The sequence below is a fragment of the Protopterus annectens genome, chromosome 3.part1 (genome assembly GCF_019279795.1).
Source record: "Protopterus annectens isolate FY-2018-M chromosome 3.part1, PAN1.0, whole genome shotgun sequence".
Taxonomy (NCBI): domain Eukaryota; kingdom Metazoa; phylum Chordata; order Ceratodontiformes; family Protopteridae; genus Protopterus; species Protopterus annectens.
In genome coordinates, this window is record NC_056732.1 from 1,071,920,707 (window position 1) to 1,071,945,192 (window position 24,486).

General features: G+C 42.9%; 1 protein-coding gene across 1 annotated transcript in view; it reads right to left on the bottom strand.

Moving 5' to 3' along the window:
- Positions 1 to 24,486, bottom strand: part of LOC122798354 (serine/threonine-protein kinase OSR1-like) — a 2,305,884-nt gene that overhangs the window by 1,379,207 nt on the left and 902,191 nt on the right. Inside the window, exon 9 of the mRNA XM_044067206.1 lies at positions 9,585 to 9,633. Within this exon, the coding sequence (XP_043923141.1) occupies positions 9,585 to 9,633 (49 nt within the window). The remainder of the gene's footprint in view (positions 1 to 9,584; positions 9,634 to 24,486) is intronic.

Consider the following 24,486-nt stretch of genomic DNA (forward strand, 5'->3'; position numbering starts at 1 on the left):
TTCAATGCTTCATTATGCCATTCAATGCCAATATCATGGAAACACAAAATGAACTTTATCTCTTCAAGCCAATAATGCATCCTCCACAAACTCACTTTCACCCAAAACTCTTAGGAAATGCCAGAAGTCCAGTAAGACCTATTTATTTTTAAAAACTCCCTTCAATTTAAAATCTACAAACTTAGCCAGAGGCTCAATTTTGGATCCAAACCCACAGATTGTTTATAAAAATGGTATTAATGACAAATTGTCAATTAAAAAGAAGTTATGTACTTACCATAACGTTCCATCTGAGTAGGTACTTCATTTGTCTGCAACCTGTGGGTATCGGATCCGAGCCGGCAGCTTTACTAGCTAAAAGATCCAAGCTCCTAGCTCCTCCCCTTTACCCAGAATCCCCTGCTGCATGCTGCCTTTCCTCAGATCGAGTTTGCTTAATCCAATAACTAATACCCTCGACAGAGGACCAAATAAAGCCTAACATCATGAAACAATCTCAATCATGATCAGGGATCACGATAATGGTTAGGGGGCACGGAGGGGGGGCGTCGGTTGCAGACAAATGAAGTACCTACTCAGATGGAATGTTATGGTGAGTACATAACTTTATCTGAAGTAGTTACTTCATTTGCTCTGCAACCTGTGGGACAGAGTCACCAGCTACCTAAAAACCTTGGGCGGCCTTTAAAGAAGGATATTCCGAAGCACCGCGGAGCCAAAGGAAGCCCTACTCCTGGATATCATATCCAATTTATAATGAGAAATGAATGTATGGGAAGAGGACCAAGTAACTGCTGAACATATGTCATCCAGAGGAACCCTGGACCAGAAGGCTGCTGATGTGGCTATGGATCGGGTTGAGTGGGCATGGACTCCGATAGGAGCAGGTTTACCTGAGGATACATACGCATGAATGATGCATTGTGAAATCCAATTTGCTAAGGTAACTTTGGAAATAGCTCTACCCATGGCAGATTTGGCAAAGGACACAAACAACTGATCAGCCTTGCGAGTATCCTTCGTCCTGTGCAAGTAAAAACATAGTTGTCTATGTACATCCAACTTGTGTAATTTGTATTCCCCTTTGTTCTGAAAGTTGGGAAAGAACACTGGTAAATTAATCGACTGATTAATATTTGACTCTGAAGCCACCTTTGGTAAGAAGGAAGAGTTAGTCCAGAGAGATGGTCTATCCTTATGGAAAATTAGATAAGGGGGTTTCATGCAAAGGGCTTGAAGTTCCAAAACCCTCCTGGCTGAAGTAATACCAACTAGAAAGGCTGTTTTCCATGATAAGAACTTTAAAGGAACTGAGGTGGCAGGCTCAAAAGGTGGGCTTGTCAATGCTTGTAAAACTAGAGTTAAGTCCCATGGTGGGACCGCAGTCTTAACTGGTGGTTTCAATAGAGAAATGCCTTTCAAGAAGGTTCTGAATATCTTCGCAGAAGCTAAAGATCCCAATCCATCCCCCACATGAAAATGGGAAATGGCTGCCAATTGTACTTTAACTGTAGATGCACTTGCTCCTTGATGAAAAATGTGTGACAGAAATTCAAGAACCGTCGGGATAGGAACGGAAAAGGGATCTAAGCCCTTGTCCTTAGCCCAGATAGAAAAACGCTTCCATTTACTACTGTAAGTTTTTCTGGTAGCAGGCTTGTGAGCCGCTACCAGAATGGCCTTTACTGGTGATGAGATGCCAGGAGTCCTTGCCATCAGTGGAACTGGATCAACCAAGCCGCGAGCTTGAGGTTTACCAGATTCAAAGGTTGCAATCCCGCAGGATTCAAAATCAGATCCGGAATGGGATCTAAGATCCATGGAGGAACTACACTGTGAGACCGCACATATGGGAACCAGATCTGGCGAGGCCAGAATGGGGCTATGAGGATAACTCTGCTCCCCAACCGACGTGCTTTCTGAATGAACTTCGTCATAAGAGGAAGGGGGGGATAAGCATAGAGGAGACCGGGTGGCCAAGCATGAACCAGAGCGTCTCTGGGGCTCTCCGCTGGTGGGGGAAGTATCGCAAAAAACTCGCTGCACTTTTTGTTTGACGGAGAAGCAAAAAGATCGCAGCAAGGTAGACCCCATTTGAGGAAGATCTGTTTCGCAACTGATGGTTTGAGAGACCACTTGTACGGTGTGAGGATCACACGACTCAGTTTGTCTGCCAGAATGTTGGACCGACCCGGAATGTGCGTTGCTACCAGAAAGCGGTTGGTGGATATCGCCCACTCCCAAACTCTCATAGCCTCCCGACAAAGGGGATAAGATCTGGTTCCTCCCTGTTTGTTTATGTACCAGACTACTGCCATGTTGTCTGTTTGAACTGCAATAGTCCCTAGAGGAAGAAGGTCGTGGAGTGCTTGCAACGCCAGAAGCACCGCCCTCATCTCTAGGACATTGATATGCAAAGCGGTCTCTAAGGGGGTCCACATGCCTTAGACGGTTCTGCCCGAACAATTCCCCCCCACCCGAGGCGAGAAGCATCCGTGGCCAACGTGGCTTGAGGCGGGGATATTACGAAGGGTCTCCCTTCTCGCAGCTCCCTTGAGTGAAGCCGCCAGAGGAGGGAGTCCCTGCAAGTCCTGCTTAGTGGAATAGGGGTGTTCAATGGATGTAGTAACAGGGACCATTGGACTTGGAGGGTCCATTGTAGAATCCTCATTCGTAGATGTGCGTGTAGACAAAGACTGATTGCCGCCGCCATAGACCCTAGTGCTCTCAGGACTAACTCTGCCGAAGGAGCCGGGTTCTGAAGGAGGGCTAATACCTGATAAGACAAACTGTTGACCCTGTCTGGAGTTAGTAGGGCCTGAGAGCTGCGAGTGTTCAATTTGGCCCCTATAAATTCCAGAACTTGCACAGGATGAAGAAAGGACTTCTGAAGGTTTACCGAGATGCCCAAGCTTTGGGCAAGAGTTAGAGCATAATCCCTGGCAACACACAGTTGATGCCTGTTGGAGGCGGTGAGGAGCCAGTCGTCCAGGTATGGAAAGACCTGAATGCCCTGGAGTCTCAAGGGTTGCAACCACTGCCATGACTTTGGTGAACATCCTGGGGGCTGAGATGAGGCCGAATGGAACAACCCTGAATTGATCATGACTGGCTCCCAGCCGGAAGCGGAGAAACCTCCTGGATCGTCTGTCCATCAAAATGTGGTAGAACGCATCCTTGAGGTCTATGGAGCACATCCAGTCGTTCTCCCAAAGGAGGGGGAGAATTGATTGAAGAGTGACCATCTGGAATTTCTCTTTGGGAATGAACAGGTTCAGGGAAGAGAGATCTAGAATCGGTCTTAAGTCCCCCGTCTTTTTTGGCACCAAAAAGAACCTGGAGTAATAGCCCAATCCAAACTGGTCTGGGGGGACGCGCTGGATGGCTCTTTTTTCTAGCAGCTTCGAAATTTCTGAAGCTGCCACCTCCCTTTGATCGGGTGGGACATCGGGGAGGCGCTTCATGGGAGGGGAAGATTTAGGAAGGGGATGAAATAACCTCTGGATATGACTCGGAGCACCCATCGATCCGTCATGATGGACTCCCAATTTAGTGGGTGCTCTGACAAACGCCCCCCGACTGCCTCCAGAGAGGGACAGTCGGGTAAGGGTGTTGAACCTGAAAGCTTTGTGTTATATAAAGGTGTTTCTTTGCTCAACTGTGGTGTTTTTTACTAGATTTTGATTCAGCTTGTTGTCGCTAACAGTCAGGTAAGCCCTCAGGGCTGTTGCGCGGGTCTATCAGAGAATGGTTCTCTAGACCCGAAATTACGCGGCCCTCCCTCTGCCTCTGGGCCGGCGTCCACCTTGTCCTCCTCTGCCTACTTGACGAAGGGGCTAAATCACACACACGCTGACAAAAAATAATAAACTTTTGTCTAACTTTGAACACGATATATAGAAACGATCTCACCCAAGCCTAAGGAGCTCTTCACTAGTAGCTTCTTTCAGTCACGGCAAACTCGATCTGAGGAAAGGCAGCATGCAGCAGGGGATTATGGGTAAAGGGGAGGAGCTACGAGCCCGGATCTTTTAGCTAGTAAAGCTGCCGGCTCGGATTCGAGGTCGGATCCGATACCTACAGGTTGCAGAGCAAATGAAGTAACTACTTCAGATCAGTGGTCAAGAAAGCTGAAAATTTGGGAAGAACTTAAGTGGACAGCATATTATTAGTACTGTTATATTTTAGGAATTTTGTATTGCAATATTTTTGTCTAAAATTACAGCTGTTTTATTGTATTTTACTGTAATTCAGTCTTTCAAGTTTTACACAGTAAAATATTTATTGACTTCTATTGGATTTATTGTATTCATAATTTCTGTACAGTTTTAGTATTTTTTTTTATTATTATTATTGGATATGCATCACTTGTGACAATTCATGATATATTTAAAGAACGTGAAAACATGTGTATGTTGTTCTGAAAAGTTCCATTTCGATTGTGGAACATAAGTAGTAAACATTAAAGGACTTGGTTGCTGGAAAGTGTGTGTTTATGTTAAACAGCTACTAGAACACAAAACATCTTTCTTTCCCCGCTCTCTACCTGGCTGCTGTGCGTTCTGTCTCGGATGCTTGACCTAAGCTGAGACTTGGTTAATTGGTACATTCAAGAACCTAACTACCTGCCTACTACCCTCCTGGAAGACCAGAAAGTTCACCAACTAAGATCACTCCCTTCAGCTCCCTGAGAAACCAACTCAATAAGACAGTGAAAGTATGTCCTGTTTCTGTATGTTAGTTCTAACTTAAAAGACTCTCCTATGTTAGGGTAAGCTTCCTACCCAGGATAGCCAGCAGCCAATAACTCCCAATCCCCACTTCCTTACTAGTGCTGAATCTCACTAAATATCTTGCTCAACTATTCCTATTGCTTTTTTATAGTATCTATTCTCTCTCCCTCCTGTTATCAGCCCCTTGCTTAGGAACCAGTCATTGCAATTAAATAACTGGCCACAAGCTGGCGCCTTACCACTAGCCTAATTGCACCTCATACACTTTCTTTCTAACCTCCCTCATCCCTTACTTACTTTGTCTTTTAAACGGAGTCTCTTTCACTGACCTGTTCTTTTTCACCCTCCCCTCCCTGACCTTGCTACACAATACTCATACCACACTCCTGTACCCTAACGTAGTATATCTCCTCAGATTAGCCTAATATACCATTATACTTTCTCTCACTCTCTGACCTACCTGCTGTTTTCCTCCACTCTATAGATTGTCTTCCTTAGTAATCCACTCTCTTGTGTCCTCCTGCTCCGTTCGCCCTTCGGGCTCACTCCGCTCCCCTACCCTGCCCCCAATTCCCACCTGCCCCCAGTGTCTCTAAACTTATACCCTCATAAACACACCCCCTTTACCATAAACCAATCATACTATCACTACCAGCCACACCCCTACATTTCTATCACCACTCCCCTCAGGAATATATCTCCACCCACTACCACTTGACAAATCTTCCACAAGTCAACCCCTACTCTCAGTCCTTCCCCTCCAATACCTACTATACACCCCTCTGCCATGCCTTACCAATGCCAATTTTTACTAGTACTCTCACTCCTAGCTACTCTTACCACTACTTACCTCCTAACCTCCTATGCACAACCCCCTCTTCTCTACTCTTACCATCCCTTCCAAACAAACTCTAACACCTTATCCAGCTTTATCTACAAGCTTTCTCAATGCCATCTAGAAGCCCAGTTACTTTCAAGCTAAATATCATTGTCTAATTCATATTAAATACTCAATTCTAAACAATAGAAAATTATTTGACTACCATTGTAAGCCTCTCCAATACTACAACTTTATACTACTCCACTCCTTAATAGATGGAGACATTCACCCCAAACCTGGTCCAAACCCTTCCCCACCCTCCGCTAACTGCAACCAATACAAAACAATCCCTTTACCATCAACCAAACCCTCCAAATCACTCTCAATAGCCCATCTAAACATACGTAGTATTTGCAACAAAATACCACAAATTCAGGCCCTTCTAGATGTTCAGCAGTTTGACATCCTCTGCTTAACAGAAACATGGTTCAAACCCACAATAAAAGATAACGAAATTATCCCCCCAGGCTATAATATCTTTCGACAAGACCGCACAAACAAAAAAGGTGGAGGGGTAGCAATTCTCTATAAAGTAGGACTACAAATTACCAAAATAAATCATAACCTACCCTCAGATAATAATGTAGAAATAATTATTTCTAAACTGCAGCTTAACTCTCATAAATCAGATAACATCATCTGCACCTACCTTCCCCCAGGTAAAAATGCTACAATACTAGAAAACTTACTAAACTGGCTTTCTTCAAATCTCCCTCAGGAAACAATACTCCTAGGAGACTTTAATATTGACTGGAATTTATGTATCCACACTAATCCATCCACCTTGATCAACCTGTTTGGCTTCTCAAGCTATAAACTCTCCAACTAGAACAAATAAACTTAATAATAAAGAAAGCATCCTGGATTGGATACTAACAAATAGCCCACAACAAAAATGTACAACAGGAACCCTCCCAGACAACCTTAGCGTCCACTCTCTAATTATATTATCAGACATAAAATAAGTTTAGCTATCCCCATTTCAGTCAGAACAGCCCGTACCAAAAACCATTTTGACCACGAACTGTTTCAAACCGAATTTAAGCATTGCAACTGGTCACCTCAAGTCTCTCCCTATAAATGAAGCAGTTAACTACTTCAATACCACATTCCTGGCAATCTTAGACCATCATGCCCCAATGCGCTCCATAAGAATGAAAACTAAACCAGCCCAATGGCTCTCAAACCATACTAAGAAACTAATCCTTAGTAGAAACAAATCTTGGGCAAAATGGCGTACCACAAGAAATACTACTGATCACCAAACTTTTAGACAACAAAGAAACATAACAAAAAAAGCTATCCTACAAGATAAAAAGAACTTCTATATCCAACTACAACAATCATCCCTTCAACAACCACAAAAGTTCTGGACTACTATTAACACACTACTATCCCCAGGCAAAGTAGCCACGCCTAATCCACTAGGCTCCAACCCTGACTGCCCAACACAAACAGCAAATGCCTTTAATACTTTCTTTACTACTACTATACTAAATCTAGCAAATCAACAAAAACCTGATACCTCCAAATTGCCCACTCCAAGCTCCATTCCTCCCCCCTTCCACCTCAAACCTATACCCACCTCCTATATCTCTTCCTTACTTCAAAAATTAAAACCTACGACCCCCTCAGCTGATAAATTACCAGCAGAATACTTCAAATAGGAGCCAAAGCTATTGCCTATCCCATCTCCATATTGATTAATAGAACGATAAAAGAAGGCACTATACCATCCAGCTGGAAAATATCACACATTATTCCTCTTCACAAAGGTGGAGACTCCATTGATTTCCCCAACTATCGCCCCATAGCTCTACTCTCTCCACTCACTAAAATAATGGAGAAATGTATCCACAAACAATTACTACACCACCTACTCCGCTATAATCTCCTAGCTGTCAACATGGTTTTCGGCCATTCCATAGTACCACCATAGCCTTGTTATCCTTTACTAACTGTATCAACATAAATCGCAATAAAAATACTCTTTCCTCAGCATTCTTTGTAGACCTATACAAAGCCTTTGACATGGTAAATCATCAACTTCTCCTCCACCTTCTGAAGTCCCTCTCTCTCGACAATCCTGCTATGAACTGGTTTACATCTTACCTGGAAAACCGAAAACAAGCAGTTCTCTGGGCAAAACCATCTTTCAGACCTCCTTCCCACCTCCCTAGGTGTCCCTCAGGGCTCCATTTTAGGACCACTATTGTTTTCCATTTGCATAAATTACCATCTTTCTACTCCACTCTCTACCTGCATTCAATATGCAGATGACTCTACCATAATTTTTTCTGGCACATCCCAAACTGAACTTCATTCTCTCACACAAAAAGCTTTCACCACTATAGAACAATGGTTCTCCAACCACGGTCTTCTCCTTAACCCTAAAAAACCAAACTTTTGCTCTTTACACCCTCTTATTTGTCTCCCCCTCTTCATTTCACACTCACATCCAGTAATGGTAACCTTATTTCTCCAGACTCCACCACCAAACTCCTAGGAATTACAATTGACAATCAACTAAAGTTTGACATTCACATAAACACCACAATAAAAACTATTAACAGAAAACTCGGATCCCTCTATAGAATCAAACCTTTCCTTACACCTGAAGCCAGGACCACAATAGCTAGAACTCACTTAATCTCTACCCTATTATATGCTTCTCCCATATATACCAATCTTTCTAAAATAATCTTAAACTAGCTAGATCATATAACAATATTGCCAGATTTGCTACAAACTCTCCGTACAGGACTCATCACTGCCAGAACCTAAAACAACTAGGATGGCTTGAATTACCTCACCAATTACAATTTAACCAACTTATAATTGTCCACAAAGCCCTATACCAACCCAACACCACCCCAATTCTTTCTACCCTCATAAGGTCATATAATAACCTGAGGAATCTACGTTCCGCTAACAAAATGTTGATTCACACTTCCTTATCACATAACTGAGCAGGCGACTCCATATTCTCTAACTCAGTCGGTAAAATATGGAATCAATTACCACACGACCTTACAACCCTAACCTCTCTCCCACTATTTAAAACTAACCTGAAACATTTCCTCTCTAACCACTGGTTATGCTCTTGTACCAACCCTGACTAACTATTATTCTCTAATTACCTGTTTCACTCAAAACAAAATATTCTGAACTATAAACCTCTTTATGCAACTCTCTATAAACCAACCTTTCTTTCTTAAATTCTAACACTGTCACTCCTGAGTACTACTTTCCATGCTTGACTCTAAGTCACTTTTTAACGGTACTTTCTTGTAAATTTTGTATTTGGATTTGCAGTGGTGCAGTGGTTAACATTGTCACCTCACAGCAAGAGGTTCTCCGGTTCGATTCTCGGCTGGGGTGCCTTCTGTGTAGAGTTTGCATGTTCTCCCTGTGTTTGCGTGGGTTTCCTCCGGGTACTCCGGTTTCCTTCCACATTCCAAAGACATTCATCTGGAGCATTTCTCCCCGGGCCTCCGCTGAAAACAGGCTATGTGGAACCTAGTCGTACTTTCCCGGTCAACAAATGATAAATAAATAAAAAAAAAATAATAATAAATTTTTACAAATTACAATTTGTAAACTGTAAATTTTGTTAATCTGGTGATGTAACATTCTATATTAATGCCTTTCTCTAATAGTTGTTATATATGTTTCTGTATGTTTTTCTGTGTGTTTTTTTAGTATGTTTTTTTTACTGGAGCTTTTTTCCCCGGGCCTCCACTGAACATGGACATGTATCCAGTTGGATTAGCCCGGTCAACAAATGTAAAATAAAATAAATAAATAAATAAAATAGCCAGAACTTGTACATTTCACTTTGGATAGCAACGTGTCTCTGAAAGAATATATAACACATTATAAAAAAGTCATAACTTGATATGCATATAAGACAATAAGAAGTAAACCAATATAAAACTACAAATTACTACTGCAAGGAGAACTCTTCCTACCTTAGCTTTTTGGAAAAATTTATGTTTTAGCAGTTCAGCTGCTGTTGGCCTGCAAAACAAAGCAAAAATTACTAAATGGTCTAATATTTTCCACAGTGAAATCCACCACTACTCATTAAATACTTAATTCCTCTTATTAGCAATGGATCACAGCTTGATGCCTTACATCCCAATTATTACAAAGTTCACTATAAGCTTAAACACATGCCTCATCTTTACCACTATAACAGTTTAAGAATTTAATTTTCTACATGAAAACATAAAATACACAAATTTATACTCACTGCTGTATGCTGTTGAAGTAAACAAAGTTTTACTAGCTAAAAAAAATCCTCTTTCACTATCCACATTTTTACAAAGTTTCTAATCAATTCTTAAGGTAGTTTAATGGAAAGTCAGTCACAGTACAGGATACCATTCAGGTATATTCTGGGTGGTGTAAATCTTTTCTAAAACAGTAAATTCCATCAAACTGCTGTGTGAAAGGTAAACTAAGTAAAGTTTTAGCCCAACTACTGATATTACTTTGAGTGAATGTAGATGCAGAGAAAAGTATTAACCATACTGGGGAAGAGAACAGAATTGTAATACCAGTAAAACAAAACATTATTTAAAAATACATCAAAGACAGCATACGGTTAGATTTCTATGTTTTTTGTTTTTATTATAACTTCAGAAATCATGTAGAACCACTAAGAAATAAGCTCTAAAACAGACAACTATAGCCAGCTTTGTTGGTGTGGAGGAATAAAGCCCTATGGCCTGAGTTTGGTAAGTGGCTCTAGTGCCAGCTGAAGCGGATGAGGGGAGAAAGTACAGTCGTGTAAAATCTTATCATAGCAGTAGATGTCTTCCTCTTCACTGCTGCAGTACTCATAACCATAGGGATCTCCTGCCAAGGACAGCCCAACGCCCATCCAGTATACCAAAGCCTTTAGATCTTGTAGGTATTATACATCACACCTTTATGCCCTAAATCCTGTGCGGACTGGAGCTGAATTGTCCCAGCAGAGAACAGTCTTCATAGGACCAAAAAGTAAACTATGTACACACAAGAGGAGAAAATGAAGGAGGAAAAGAGGAGACCCTCGGCCAGGAGGGTGATGAAAACACAAAAGAAAAAAGGGGAAGGAGGGAGGGACTGAACACTTCAACAAGAAGAAAAGGACATCTAGTGTTATGGTAAAACTTTGCACAACTGCACTATGTCCTTCCACATCAGTGTTGCAGTATTCTTAACTGCAGGGAGGGTACAAAAGCTCAAGAAAAGGACTGAGTTGGAAGGCTGGGAAGAGCCCTGAATAAACCTTTGCAGGCTTGCCCTAGCCAGAACCTACTATAGACTCTTATAATGCTTAATAAAGGTAAGCACTCTGGACCAAGTAGCACTTCAAGGATGGAACTTGTGTCCAAACCCTTAAGTAAGCACCAGAAGAAGTAACAGCCCTAGTGGAATGAGCTCTAACTGAAGGAGAGAGACACTTGTCATGAAAACAACAAAAGGAAATCGCCTCAAACATCCAGGAGGAGATGGTTTGCTTGGAAAGTACAGTTGTGCACACTTACCATAAATGTAGATGTTTGAGTGCATTCACTGTTTCAGTCATCACACTTGAGTTATCAGCCTACAGGCAGCCCTCAGTTGGCCTGAATACCAGAGACTTAGTATTTCTGCATCGGCTGCTGTCGCTCCAGGACTGATGTCAGGTCGTCAGGGGTATAAAAACAGGCAGCAGACGCCATTACATTGTTTTTTCTTGCCCAAATGTCAGGAACTCCCCAATAGGGAGCTAAGTTATGGTGGGAAAAATCACCACCAGTAAAAGTAAATACCAATACCCCTGCAAGGGGTGAGTAATACACACAGAGGAGAGAGAGAGAAGGGGGCTGGAGGGAGGGAAACCAGGACTGCAACAGTGAATACACTAACATCTACATTTATGGTAAGAGTACACAACTGTACTATGTTCTTCATGTCTCACTGTTGCAGTCATCACACTTGGGCTGATTCCCAAAGCTGAAGAAAGGGTGGAGGCAGTCAAGAAGAGTTTGGGCTGGCTAATATGCCTGCAGGACTGCAGTTGCAAAACCCACCCTGGATTTGGAAAATATAGGCAGGTGGTAATGCTTGGTGAATGTGTGTACAGAACTCCAGGTAGAAGCCTCCAGAATGTCCCTGGTAGAGACTCCCCTGAGGAATGCTGTAGAAGAAGAAATTGCTCTAGGGGGATGAGTTCTAACCCCCTGGGTGGGGTTAGTTTCCCATGGTGTTTGTAGCAGAAATGGATACAGTGTGCTATCCATTTGGAAATTGTCTATTTTGAAATGGGCTTGCCCGCTGCCCCTGGTGCAAAACTGAGTAATAACTGGTCAGATTTCCTTAAGGGCTTAGTCCTAATCCAGGTAGAATCTGAGCTTTCTGTGCACGTCCAAGGAGTGCAGGATCCTTTTCCCTTTATTTTGAGGATTAGGGAAGAAGGTTGGCAAATGGATATATTGGTTGAGAGCCACACTGGACACCACTTCAGGTAAAAAGGAAGGATTAGTCCTGAAGGAGACCCTGTCAGCATGAAAAATAATGAAGGGTCCCATAGCCATAAGTGCTTGTAGCTCAGACACTCTTCTAGCTAAGTGATGGCCAGAAGCGATGTGGTTTCCAAAAGAGGAATTTTAACTCTGCTGATGCGGCAGGCTCGAAGGGGGGGGGGGGTGAGCTTTTCCAGTACAAAGTTAAGGTCCCAATCAGGGGTGGGTGCTCTCCTTGATGGCCTCAAGTTGTTTGCCCCTCTCTGGAACTGTTTGATGAGAGGGTGAGGGAAGAGGGGTGGCTCAGAGTTGTAATGAGCCGAGATGGTAGAGGCATGGATCTTAATGGAGGAGCAGGATAGGCCTCTGTGGAGTACATCTGCTTAGTATTTCAGGATTAGAGGCAGGGAGGGCAGAGTTGCGTCCTCTCCTTAAGACTGAATCCAGGAGCAATACCTTTTCCACTTAGCATAGGATTTCCTTGTACTGGGTCTTCTGGCTTCAAGAATGATGTCCAGCACTTGCTTGCTTAGGCTGGTCACTGGAGGAGAATTCAAGGAATAACCCAGGGTGCAAGATTCAGGGTTTGCAGCTGCAGAAGCAAGATCTAGCCCACCTGCTGAGTGAGCAGGATCGGGCTCTGGGGTAGGTGCCAGGGTGGCACCGGTGAAGGCTGTGCAGTAGTGGGTACCAGTGCTGGCATGGCCAGTCCGGGGCAATCAGGATTGTCCTTGGTCTGTCCTGTCTTATCTTGAGCAATATTCTTGAGAGAAGGGACAAAGTGGGTAATGCACAGATTGAGAGGTTTACCCACTGGAAGGATAGGGCATTCACTTTCCAGGCCCTGCTGTGGTGTGTCCTGGTGCAGAATTTGCTGAGCTGTTGATTGCAGGGGGAAAGAGATCCACCTCTGGGGTCCCCCACTTCGGAATCAGAAGGCTGAAGGTGCTTGGCTTTAATTGCCGCTCGTGTGGGTCTAAGAGATTTCTGCTCAAGTCATCTGCCAGTGAGTTTTGTTTGCCTGGCAGGAATTGAGCTTGCAGATGGACCTGCATGTTCAAGGCCGTGTTCCACAGGGCCATGGCTAGCCTGCAGAGCGAGTAAGAGTGGGTTCCCCCCTGCTTGTTGATGTTCCACATAACTGTGGTGTGGTCTGTTTTATTAGCAGGGGTCCTGGTGTTAGTAGTGATGTAAAAGCTGTTAGAGCATGCTGAACAGCTAGCATCTCTTTTTGGTTGATGTGCAGATGAATTTGACTTGGACTCCAGTGGTCCTGAATGCACTTGTTGTCCAGGTGTGCCCCCCAGGCATAATCTGATGCATCGGTGGTTAGGGTCTGGGTGGCGTGGGGTTCAGTAAAGGGAAGTCCCTTCTTGTGGTTGCATTCTGCTGCCCACCAAAAACATTTTGTCCTTAGACAAGGTATGATAGGAATGACCGTTTCCAGGTCCTGATAATGTTGGCACCAAAGACTTTTTAAGTACCACTGAAGTTTCCTCATATCCAGTCTGGCATATGGAATTAGTAGGCTGCATGAGGCCCTGAACCCAAGGGCCTGCAGTATTTTCCTTGCGGATAGCTGGGTTCTTGTGGCCATTTGAGTGAAGCAGTCTGTCAGATAAGCTTGTTTTTCTGAAGTAAGGAATGCCATCTGGGATGCTGTGTCCAAGCTTGTGCCCAGGAATACAATCTTTTGACTGGGGACTAGTTTTGATTTCTTTTAATTGATGGTGTAGCCCAGGGAGGTTAGAAGGTTTTTTTTTTTTTTTTTTTACAAATGTTAGGTGCTGCAACAGCATTTCCTCTCTGTCTGCAATAGGCAATGGCTGGAGCCAGGCATTTTGTGAATACTCTGGGAGCAGTGGATAAGCCAAAGGGAAGTGCAGAGAACTGATAATGCACAAATCCTGCCCTGAAGCATAAACATTTCCTGCATGAGTCCCTGACAGGGATGTGCAGATAGGCTTCTTTTAAGTCTAGGGTGGCTAACCAGTCATCTTTGGCCAGTATAGGAAGAAGCTGCTGCAGGGTGAGCATTTTGAATTTTGGTACCACCAGGAAGGTGTTTAGAATGGAAAGATCAAGGACTGGATGCCAAGTGCCCTCTTTTCTGGGTACCAGGAAAAGTTTGGAAAAGAACCCTTAACCAATCTGTTGCGCAGGAACAGGTTGAATTGCACTTATGGAGAGCAGGGATTGAACTTGGTTTTGTGCCTCTGCCCACTGGTTTGCAGGAAGGTCTGGGAACCCTTTTGGAGTTGGCAGTGAGTGGAAGTAAAATTTGTACCCCTGGGATACAATGTTGAGGACCCATCAGTCTTTAGTGATGGAAGTCTGGTTTTTAGCATGATGGGCAAGTTTTCCTCCTAAGGGCACGAGCTGTTGGGCAGAGGTGGGGAGTGGAGTTGAGAAGTCATTGTGAATTATTTCCATAAAGGGGTGGCTTAGCACTCCCTGTTTTTGAAGTGGAGGCACTCCATTGCTTAGATCTCTGCATACCCTGAGACTGTAGTCTGGGGGGTTGTCTGTTTCCCCAGGGTCTAGTTTGAAATGGCCTTGAGGGGGCTGGAAAGGACCAATGTTTCGAGGGGCTATGCCTACTGAATCTAGGAGGCTGCACTTGCAAGAAATCTTTGACTGTCTGCACAGATTTAGCTTTTTCTTCCATCTTTTTAAGAAACTCTTCTGCTTTGGTGGCAAACAGACTGTCCTTGTTCAAAGGAGTGTCTAGTAATTTAGATTTGACATGATATGGCAAGGTCTGCTCCTTAAGCCAAGCATGCCTTCTCAGTACAGAACCAGTGACTGCTGCCCTGCAAGATGCTTCTAGGGAGTCAAAGCCACATTGCAAAGTATGCTTACTGGCTTGGCTTGGAGAATGCATAAGCTCTTTTAAATATTTATTTTCTGCAGTCTGTAAAGGTAGCTATTTTTTGCTTAATAAATTCCATGATATGTTGTTGGTACTTCAGCATGTGAAACTGACAATTTAAAGCCTTAATGGCGAGAGTTGCAGAGGTGTATACTTTCTTACCCCATCTGTCTAAAGCTTTGGTATCCCTGTCTGAAGGGGTGGGATTCTTAGCTGTAGTTGCTTTAATACCTTTAGGCCCCTGGGATATGACCTCTGGGTCAGCAGTAAGATTTTTGAAAAGGAATTTGTGAGAGTCAGGAACTCTGTAATACCTGTCTGGTTTCCTAGGAGCAGGAGGTAAAGTATCAGGAGTTAAACTGGATTCCATAAAGACATCATCCACAACATCAAGGACTGGGGGGTATTGCTAAAGGCCTATGTTGTGGCAAATCTAGAAATTCTCTGAGTCTCTTTTTGGACTGAGGATAGTCTTGGCATTCCCACTGGAAATGCTCTTTTAAAGTATGTAAGGTCTCACCAAAAGAAAAATCCTCTGGAGGAGAAGCAGAGGGAATGGATTCCTCTGCATCTGAATCCTCATAAGCAGATAAAGGCATGTCTTCATAATCAGATACCTCAGAGTCGTCGGACTCTTGGCCTGTTAAAGCTGCTGGGGACAGGTCTCCTTCTCTTAGCAGGGGAAGGCCGACTTCCCCTAATCAGCATAATAAGGTCTTCTGCCATTTTAAGCATTTGATGTTGTGGCAAGGAACCAGGTGCTTGAGTTTGGGTCGTCATTTTTTTTGGCGTAGCACATACTCTTGGCCTTAGAAACTCAGTAGTTTTAGACAGAACTGAAGACGTGAAAGAAGTTGTCGGTTTGTGTGGAATATTGGTAGTGCGAAGAACTTCCTCAGAAGCTGGTGCCTGCTCAGCGGCTCCGGACCCATCCAAGGTAGAGACATCCGCAGACTCCATAGTTCAAGAAGAGTCTCGTGGCATACTGGACTCCGAATGGGTCTCGGTAGAGGCCTGCGAATCCACTGAAGTGGGCATCAGGGGCTGTGAAAGCTCCGCACTGAGTTACGGCGAACTGGCGACTAGCTTAATGGAAGCATCATCGGAATTTTTGGAACTGTGAGGTCTGTCTCTGTCTGTCTTTATCCTTACGTTTTTTCGAAAGATCGGTAGTCGGATGACTTACCGAAGCTATTTCAAAATACGGAGATCGAGAACTAAAGTATTTAGCGACATTAAGGGACGATGACGAATACTTTGGACATTGAATAAGGCACAAAACCGACAGCGAGGTACGTCATGGTCTGGGCCTAAACAGGTGGCGCAGTAAGAATGGAAATCTCAGTGTGGTATTTGCTTTCCACAGGCAAGACAATTGTTAACTTTTTCTGACATTGGTTAGAGCAAGAAAAAAGGATCTCCAATGGGGTACTTAGCTTTAGAAGACTTCAGGATAACTGAAGTCGGAAACAAAAACTCAGGTAGCGGCCGACTGGCACTCATGCGAACTGCTTCTGCTTTGGGCTCTTTGGCAAGAAGGACTGATGTAATGACGTCGGCTGCGTGTTTTTATACCAGACAACCTGACGTCAGTCCTGGAGAAACAGCAACCGACACAGAAATATTAAGTCTCTGGTATTTGGGCCACATGAGGGCTACCTGCAGGCAGATAACCCAAGTGTGATAACTGCAACAGTGAAACTCGAAGAACATACAGGTAAACCTAAACTCCTGGGAAGAAAAGAAACAAACCTAGTCAGACTTATGAATGGTTTTAGTTTTATCCAAATAAAACCTGAGCTGTCTGTGCAAATTCAGGGTATGCAGAACCCTCTAACTAGCAGACTGTAGAGAAGGAAAAAAGCAAGGGAGTTGTACTGCCTGATTTTACATACTGTCTCTGTGAAAAAACAAAAAAGAATGAATGTCCATAAGGGGCTGAAGTTCCAAAAACCACTAAGCAGAAGTAAGAGCAAGTGACAAGACCGTCTTTCCAAGTAGAGTGTTGCAGAGAAGCTGAAACTTGCAGGCTCAAAAAGAGCCCGAGTTATTTTTTCCAAAACAAAACTAAAGCCCCAATGAGGATGAATAGGCTTCCTTGGGGACATAAGACACAGGACCCCATTAAGAAATAGTTTGACCTCAAAAACAGGAAAACAATGGAGGATTCAAGGACAGACAGACAGAAATAGTTGACAAATTAGCCTTCACAGAAGAACAGGCCTAACTAGAATGGAGCAAATCACTCAAAGAACCAGAGGACCCCCACTGAAAAAGGGTCCTGGCTACAAGCACGGCTCCAGACAGAAAATCTTTTCCATTTGGACATACAAGACTTCCTGGTTGGGGGGTTTCCTTCCCTCCTGTAAAACCCAAAGCACACACTCAGAAAATGGTGTCTAAAAGGGATGAAAACTATCAATCACAAAGTTAGAGAGTGGGCGAGTAAAGATGGATGAATAACCTCTTTTCCTGTGTGAGGAGGTCCAGCCGGTGAGGTAATTTGTGGAGACTGCATTGGACAGATGCATTATGACAGGAAATCAGTGCTGTCTCAGCCAAAGGGAATCATTAGCAAGATTTCCAGGAGTCCAGCTAAATCTTCTGTAGGACTTTTGGAAGTAGAGGAAGAGGAGGGAAAGCATAGAGAAACACCCCTTTCCAAGGAAAAGAAAGGGCATCTGTCTTCCATGCCTGATGGCATGGCACTCTAGAATGGAAAGAGGGACTTCCCTGTTCAGAGGAGAGGCAAAAAAGATCTACCTGAGGAATACCCCACTGATGGACTATGTTCAGAAACAAATCTCTGTGAAGCATCTGTTTGTGAGTCCATGTTTTGGACCTGCTCAAAGAACCTGCCACTAGATTGTACTTGAAGGAATATACATTAAGAATTAGCTAATAAATGGAGGCCAAATCCCAGATCTGAAGAGCCAGCCTGCAAAGAAGGTAAGACTTTGTATTCCCCTGCTTGTTGACATACCACATCACTGTGCTGTTGGCTGTGTAGACCTTCAGGGAGCCTGGAGACAGCATGGTGTGAAAAGTGTGAAGGGCTATAATCAAAGTTTTCATCTCTTTGATTTTGATATGGTATGACTTCTGACTGGGAGGTCCAGAGACCCTAACCTGTCAAGTGACCACAGGAAGCTCCCTACTCCATGTCTGAAACTTGGGCAGAAACTGGAATTTGAAAGGGCAGGCAAGGGTTGAGGGTGAGTTGCTGAATCCACCACTCAAATTCTCCCTTTAGACAAGGAAGGAGAGGCACTATGAAATCTAGAGGATGGTAATGCTGAAGTCAAACTGACTTGAGGTACCACAGAAGCTTCTTGTATGCAGTCTGGCAAGAGGAAGCACTGAAATAGAAGAGGCCATGAATCCTAGGGCCTACAAAACTCCCTGGCTGGAACAACAAGCAGAGGAAGAAGAGATTGAAAGAAAACTGTCAAGGACAAAATCTTTGGAGGTGGACGAGAGGCCAACATTGACCCTGTCCAAACCCTGCAACCTAGATACATATGATCCTGAGAGGGAGACAAGGCAGACTTTTGGAAGCTGATAGTGAGACCCAGACTTTGAAGGAGAGATATGGTGAACTCCAGAGCCTGTAACAGGCAACTGAGAGGAGGAGCCTGAAGTAACAGGTCATCTAGATAAGGGAAAATCTGGGTGCCATGGAGCCTGCAAAAGGCAATCACAGGACTTAGGCATTTTGTGAATGGCCTCTACTACCCCAAGGGTAAAGGGCAAAGAACAGAACTGAAAATGAGAGGAAGAAACAGAGAAATGCAAAAACTTCCTGAAAAGAGGGTGAATAGGAATATGTAGATAAGTATCCTTTAGATCCAAGCACACCAGAAACGTCTGGGGCAGCAACAGAGGAAATAGGGTTTGAAGAGAAAGCATCTGAAAGGAAGGAACCTTGAGAAAACTGTTGAGTAAGGAGAGCTCCAGAATAGGCCTTCAAGTGCCCACCTTTCAAGTAACCAGAAATATTCTTGTGTAGAATTGCTTTCCTACTTGGGAAAGAGGGACAGGCCAAATAGTTCCCTGGTCCACCAGGGCAGCAATGACTTCTGAGAAATGGGGAAGCTGCTCTCAAAGAGGTTGAGGAATCCCTGAAAAAAGGCAGAGAAACCTCCATACCATGAAGTAACCTTGACAGATAATGGACAGAACCCAAGAATCTGAAGAAATGAGTTGCCAGTTTGGAAGCAACAAGGAGAGTTGAAGAGACAAAGGAACCTGGCCAAGGGCTGGGGGACAAAATGTCAAAGAGAAGCTGGCTTGTCAGATAAAGGAGGCTTCTGGGCCACAGAAGCCTTAGAAAACTTAGCAGGAGGAGCTTGCCTACTGCCCTTCTTGCCTTTAGCATCCCGACGAAGCTGCCTATGTACAAAAGCAGATTAATAGGAGAATTTTATTTATTTTACATTTTACATTTACCGGAAAAGTCCGACTGGACAAAATGACCTTTTTTACTGAAGGCCCGGGGAGAAAAGCTCCACATTTACAAATAACCTTAAGATACATATACAATGTTTAGATACAAATACTGATTTAACCTCAGATACAAGCACAAAACGAAAATACAGGTTATACATTTAAGTGATGCAATCATTTAGTCTAGATAAATACAAAGAATAGCAGTTCATAGGTGGGTACTAGGCTAAAGGCCCTGGAGCCTTTACAAGCCTAGCCCATAGAAGTGCCTTGGCATCATGCCACCCAACATTAGTTCCCAGTGCCTCTATCAAGTAAAGCCACTGCAGTGATTCCTGGCGTGAACTTTCTATTTCCCATCCACTCATCAGGATTTCTCTTGAAGAGGGCCAGTGAGACACTCTGACATGCATGGGAAGTCTATTCCAGAGCATGGGCAGTCTCTGGGTTATGAACCTGTCCCTCCAGCATGTTCTGTTGATTGTAGTAATGAGGTTGCGGTCTCTGGAGCATGTGGTGTGGAGGGATTGGGATTTCTTTAGATGTAGCATTTCTAACAGAGCTGGGTCAAACACTGCTTTGTAGGTCAAGCAGAGATCGCCTCGTAGTAGATGATGAGACAAAGAATAGCTGGAGTTTTTTTTGAGTCTGTCCATGTAGGACGTGTTTAAGGCCTAGGATCCTCTTCGTGAGGTACTTTTGTGGCCTTTCCAGCTGTTGCCATGTGTCTACTGAGGTACATGCCAAATGGGGCATTATACTCTATGATTGGCCTAATGAGGGAAGAGTAGAGAGAGAGATGACCTCTTTCTTCCTGGATGCAAAACCCTTGGTAATGAGATTGCCACTGTGGTCAGAAAGTCCTGTGTGGCACATGTGGTGGTCAAAGGAGAGACTGCTGTCAATCTGTGTCCCCAGATCTCTTATAACACCTTCAGTGTTCAGTGGGCTCCCATTGATGTGGTAATTAGTGGGAACTGAGTTTTTCCCAAAGGGGATGACGACACATTTTTTGGCATTAAGCTTACGTCTATGGTTTCAACACCAGTCACTGGTCTCAGTGAGGCCTTTATGTAGGATGTCTACATCACTTGGGGAGTTAATAATGGCTCCCAGCTTGCAGCTGTCTGTGAACTTGGTCAGCCAGAGTCCCTCCATGTTGGCCTGGACTTCTGAGAAGTAGACCAAATAGGAGAGTACGCAGGATCAATCCCTGTGGGACTCCACTCGTGACTGGTCAGCAGTCAGACTTGGAGTCCGCTACTTTCACACTGTGGGTTCTATCTGTGAGACAATTTGCAACCCACCTAGTGATATAGGGGCTGATGCCTAGATTGGTGAGTTTATCAATAATTACTGAGTGGGGAATGGTATCAAAGGCCATGGCTAGATCGAGGTAGGCTGTATGAACTTGCCTTGTCCTCATCCACAACTCTGGTGACTGACTCAAATAAGTCAACCAGGTTGAGCAGGCATGATCTACCTTTCACAAAACCAAACTGCGTGGGATCTAGAGTTCGGAGATTGCCTATATCCTTGTTAATTAGGTCCATGATGATGCGCTCTATAGCCTTACATAATAGGGCGATAACTCCCAGGGTCTGTATTCACTCCCCCTTTATGGAGAGGGATGACTATAGCAGTGTGCCATTCTGTACTGCAATTGTAGGTAGAAAACAAGTTAACTATATATACATATATGCTTAGTAGGGATATACTACTTAAATACAAAAATAACAGGTTGTGTTCCTTTAGCTGACGTAAACAGCTCAACCACAAAAAGTAAAAGGTAAGTACTTTCACAGCTGGAGGCTGCTTCTTCAGAGCACAGTGAAAGTGCTTACCTTTTACTTTTTAAGTTTTTTCTGTTAAAATATTTATAGATGTCAGCCATGGTGGTTGAGCCTGTTTTTACCTGTTGGATTGTATTTTGTGCCAACTCAACCTTCATCTGGTACACTTCTGTTTGTTGTTCATCCTTGTGTTCCTTTAGACGCCTTAAGACATCTACTTCTTAAGTAGGGTTTGTGCAAGAGCAGGTCCATGATTTTGACAGGCGCTATTTGAGAATTTTTTTTTTTTTTTTTTTTTTTTTTTTTTAAGTTGGAAGTGTTAGTAGTTCTGATATTTAACAGCAGGGAATTCCAAGTTTTGGCTATGCAGTTGGAGTAAAGGGAAACTTCAGCTGCATTGTTAGGCTCGGACATATTTAGAAAGGATTTGTTACTGGAACACAATACCCTGCTAGTGGTGTAGTGTATTAGTAGACTCTGAAGTACTGGTATTTTTTCTGGCTGATTTAGTATTTGATGGGAGAAGGTGGGTTAAGTTTAAGCAAGTAGATTTAGTAGTTCAAGCCAGGATAGTTGTTTTAAAGCCAAACATTGACGGGATATGAAATATGTTACTGTGGCAAACTCTGCAATTTTATTGTAGCAAATTTCAAAATTTGCTACGTCAAATTTCTTAATGTTTGTAAGAATTTGTGAGGTGTATAGTAGCGTAGAGATAAGATGGGTTCCTGCTATAGTGGCCTTTGAAGATTTATTTAGAAAGTGCTGATTACCGTACAGGGTTCCTAGTTTTTCGTGAACTTTTTTTATTGTTTGTGATATGTGTATGTTGAATTTTATACTATGGTCAATGACCACTCCAAGCAATATTTGTTTGGAAAACTGGAGAAATAATTGTATGGTTTAATGATGAGATACTGAACGGTAGGTGGACGTCTGCAGCTCTAGTTGGATAGAAGAGCATGAGTTTTGTTTTGGTAGGGTCAAGTATAAGTTGGGCATTGTTTAGCCAAGATTCCACAGCACTAAATGAATACTGGGTGATTTTTTCGGAGTTTCTGTAGTGTTGGGTCATCACAAATCAGGGTGGATCATCCGCATATTGAACTCCAGAGGCAAGTGGGGTGGCAGTATTAAGATTGTTAGTAAAGATAATAAAAAAGAGAGGGCCCAGAATAGATCCCTGTAGAACTCCCAAGGTTACAGGCAGTAATGAAGAGAGACTGTGTAGCCATTTTACAGCTTGCTGACGTCCAATTCGATATTGCTGGAACAAAGTGTATGCAGAATGGCTAAGTTCTAAGAGTGTAGTTAAGCATTTAGAATTGGAGATGGTATCAAAAGCTTTGGACAGATCAAAAAAGATGGAGGAAACTAAACTGCCATCATTACGATGGTGGTTAATAACGTTAATAGAGTTAACAAGGGCAGTGGTAGTGCTATGATTAGGATGGAAACCATGCTGAGTGTTAGATAGTTCAAAATACATGAATGAATACACTTCTCAAGTATTTTTCATAATGGTGACAGTATATATCTAATGGCAGGTAATTTAATAATTCTGTCGAGTTTCCACCTTTATGTATTGGGATGAGATGCAATGCTTTCCAAATTTTAGTAACTTGTTATGAGATGATCGATTTATTAATATGGCTACAAGAAAGGATATTGCTTCTGCAGTGATTTTTAGATATTCGGCAGGTAGATAGTCGGCAACAAGTGTTGTACGTTTAAGCCTTTTGAGATATTTAACTATGACGTTTATTGGGTCAGGTTAGAAAGAGAGAAGTTACTGGGATCTAGTGTGGGTACTATGCGAGTTTGAGTAGGGGAAGAACAATTATTGCTTGTGAGGGCTAGTATGGATTCAGTGAAGTATCTGTCAAATTGTGAGGCTATGTTGTCCTTAGTATTGGTGAGTGCTGGGGAAGGAGTACTAGTTTCTACTTGCTGTAGGATTTTTTTGATGGCAGCTCAAAGTTGTGGGTTTCTTGGATTTTTTGATTGTACACTGCTATATTAATTTATTTTGTCCTGCCTAATATTTTTTAGCTTTATTTCATAGTTTTAGATATGTTAGTTGAGACTTTACTCTCAGGCCTCACCTCTAGTTTTTAACGGAGCTCTCACTTCTTTGGTTAGTCAGGGGTTGAAATTACATTTTATCCTTATTGTTTTAGGGGGGAGGGGACCAAGATGTTTAGGACATTGAGGAATGTTGAGTTAAAGTACTCAACTGCAGTATCTAAAGATTGATCTTTGAGTGGTGCCTAGCTGCATTCTTTTAAACTAGTTACAAAGTCTTGGGTGATTCATTTTTTCTTATCTCTGATTTGGTGGCAGGAGGTAAGTTTATGTGGATTTATTCAGTGTCAGAGAATGTAAGTTGGAATATGGTCACTGAGGCTGTCTGGGAGACAGCTAGTGTGTAAGAATAAATTTAGCCTGTTTATAAGGATCCAGTCTAGGACTGAATGTTTATTTGATGTTTTGTCTAGTCTAGTACAAGTTTGAATTGCCTTAGAAACTATACAGATTAATGTGGTCAGAGGGATTTTAAGAGCTGCAAGACAGCCAGTCCACATTAAAGTCAATCATTATAATTATTTCCTGAAGGAGGGATGTTGCTGTCCAATTTAGGATGTGTTCTAAAGTAGTTAGACTGTTCCCAGGTGGAATAAATGCTCCCACTATGTTCAGATGTTTCTCTGGATTAGTTGTCAAGTTTAGTAAACAGAATTTCGTTGTTGTAAAGGTTGGGATGGTTAGGTCCAGAGTTTCTAAACTGAAATTGTTTTTGTATAGAAAGGCAGTGTAGAAAGGTGATACCACCACCTCTTTCCTGTTGTCCATCTAGCCTATGTATACTACATCCTGGGAGAAGTATTTCTTTGTTAGTGATGTCTGGTTTTAGCCACATTTCTGTTATAAGGGCTACATCTGGAGTATATTAGATAGAGCAAGGCTGGCATGCAATTCTTGAATTTTGTTCATCATGTTCCTGAGATTTATATTAAGTAGCAGTTAAGTCCATACTTTTTCTGGGGACAGTTAATAGTTGTTGGGGATGGTTTGGGGTGTGAAGATCAAGATGGACTGGATTCGTTTGGGAGCCAGGGTTGGGGTGAATGTCCCCACTAAGTCCAAGCTGCAATGAAATGTGAACTATAAATTGTAAGTGTTTTCATATAAACTTACTATATTTCTGTGTAACATTAGGGGAAGATTATTGTACGAATAAGGTAAATGGTGCGGGGTTTATATT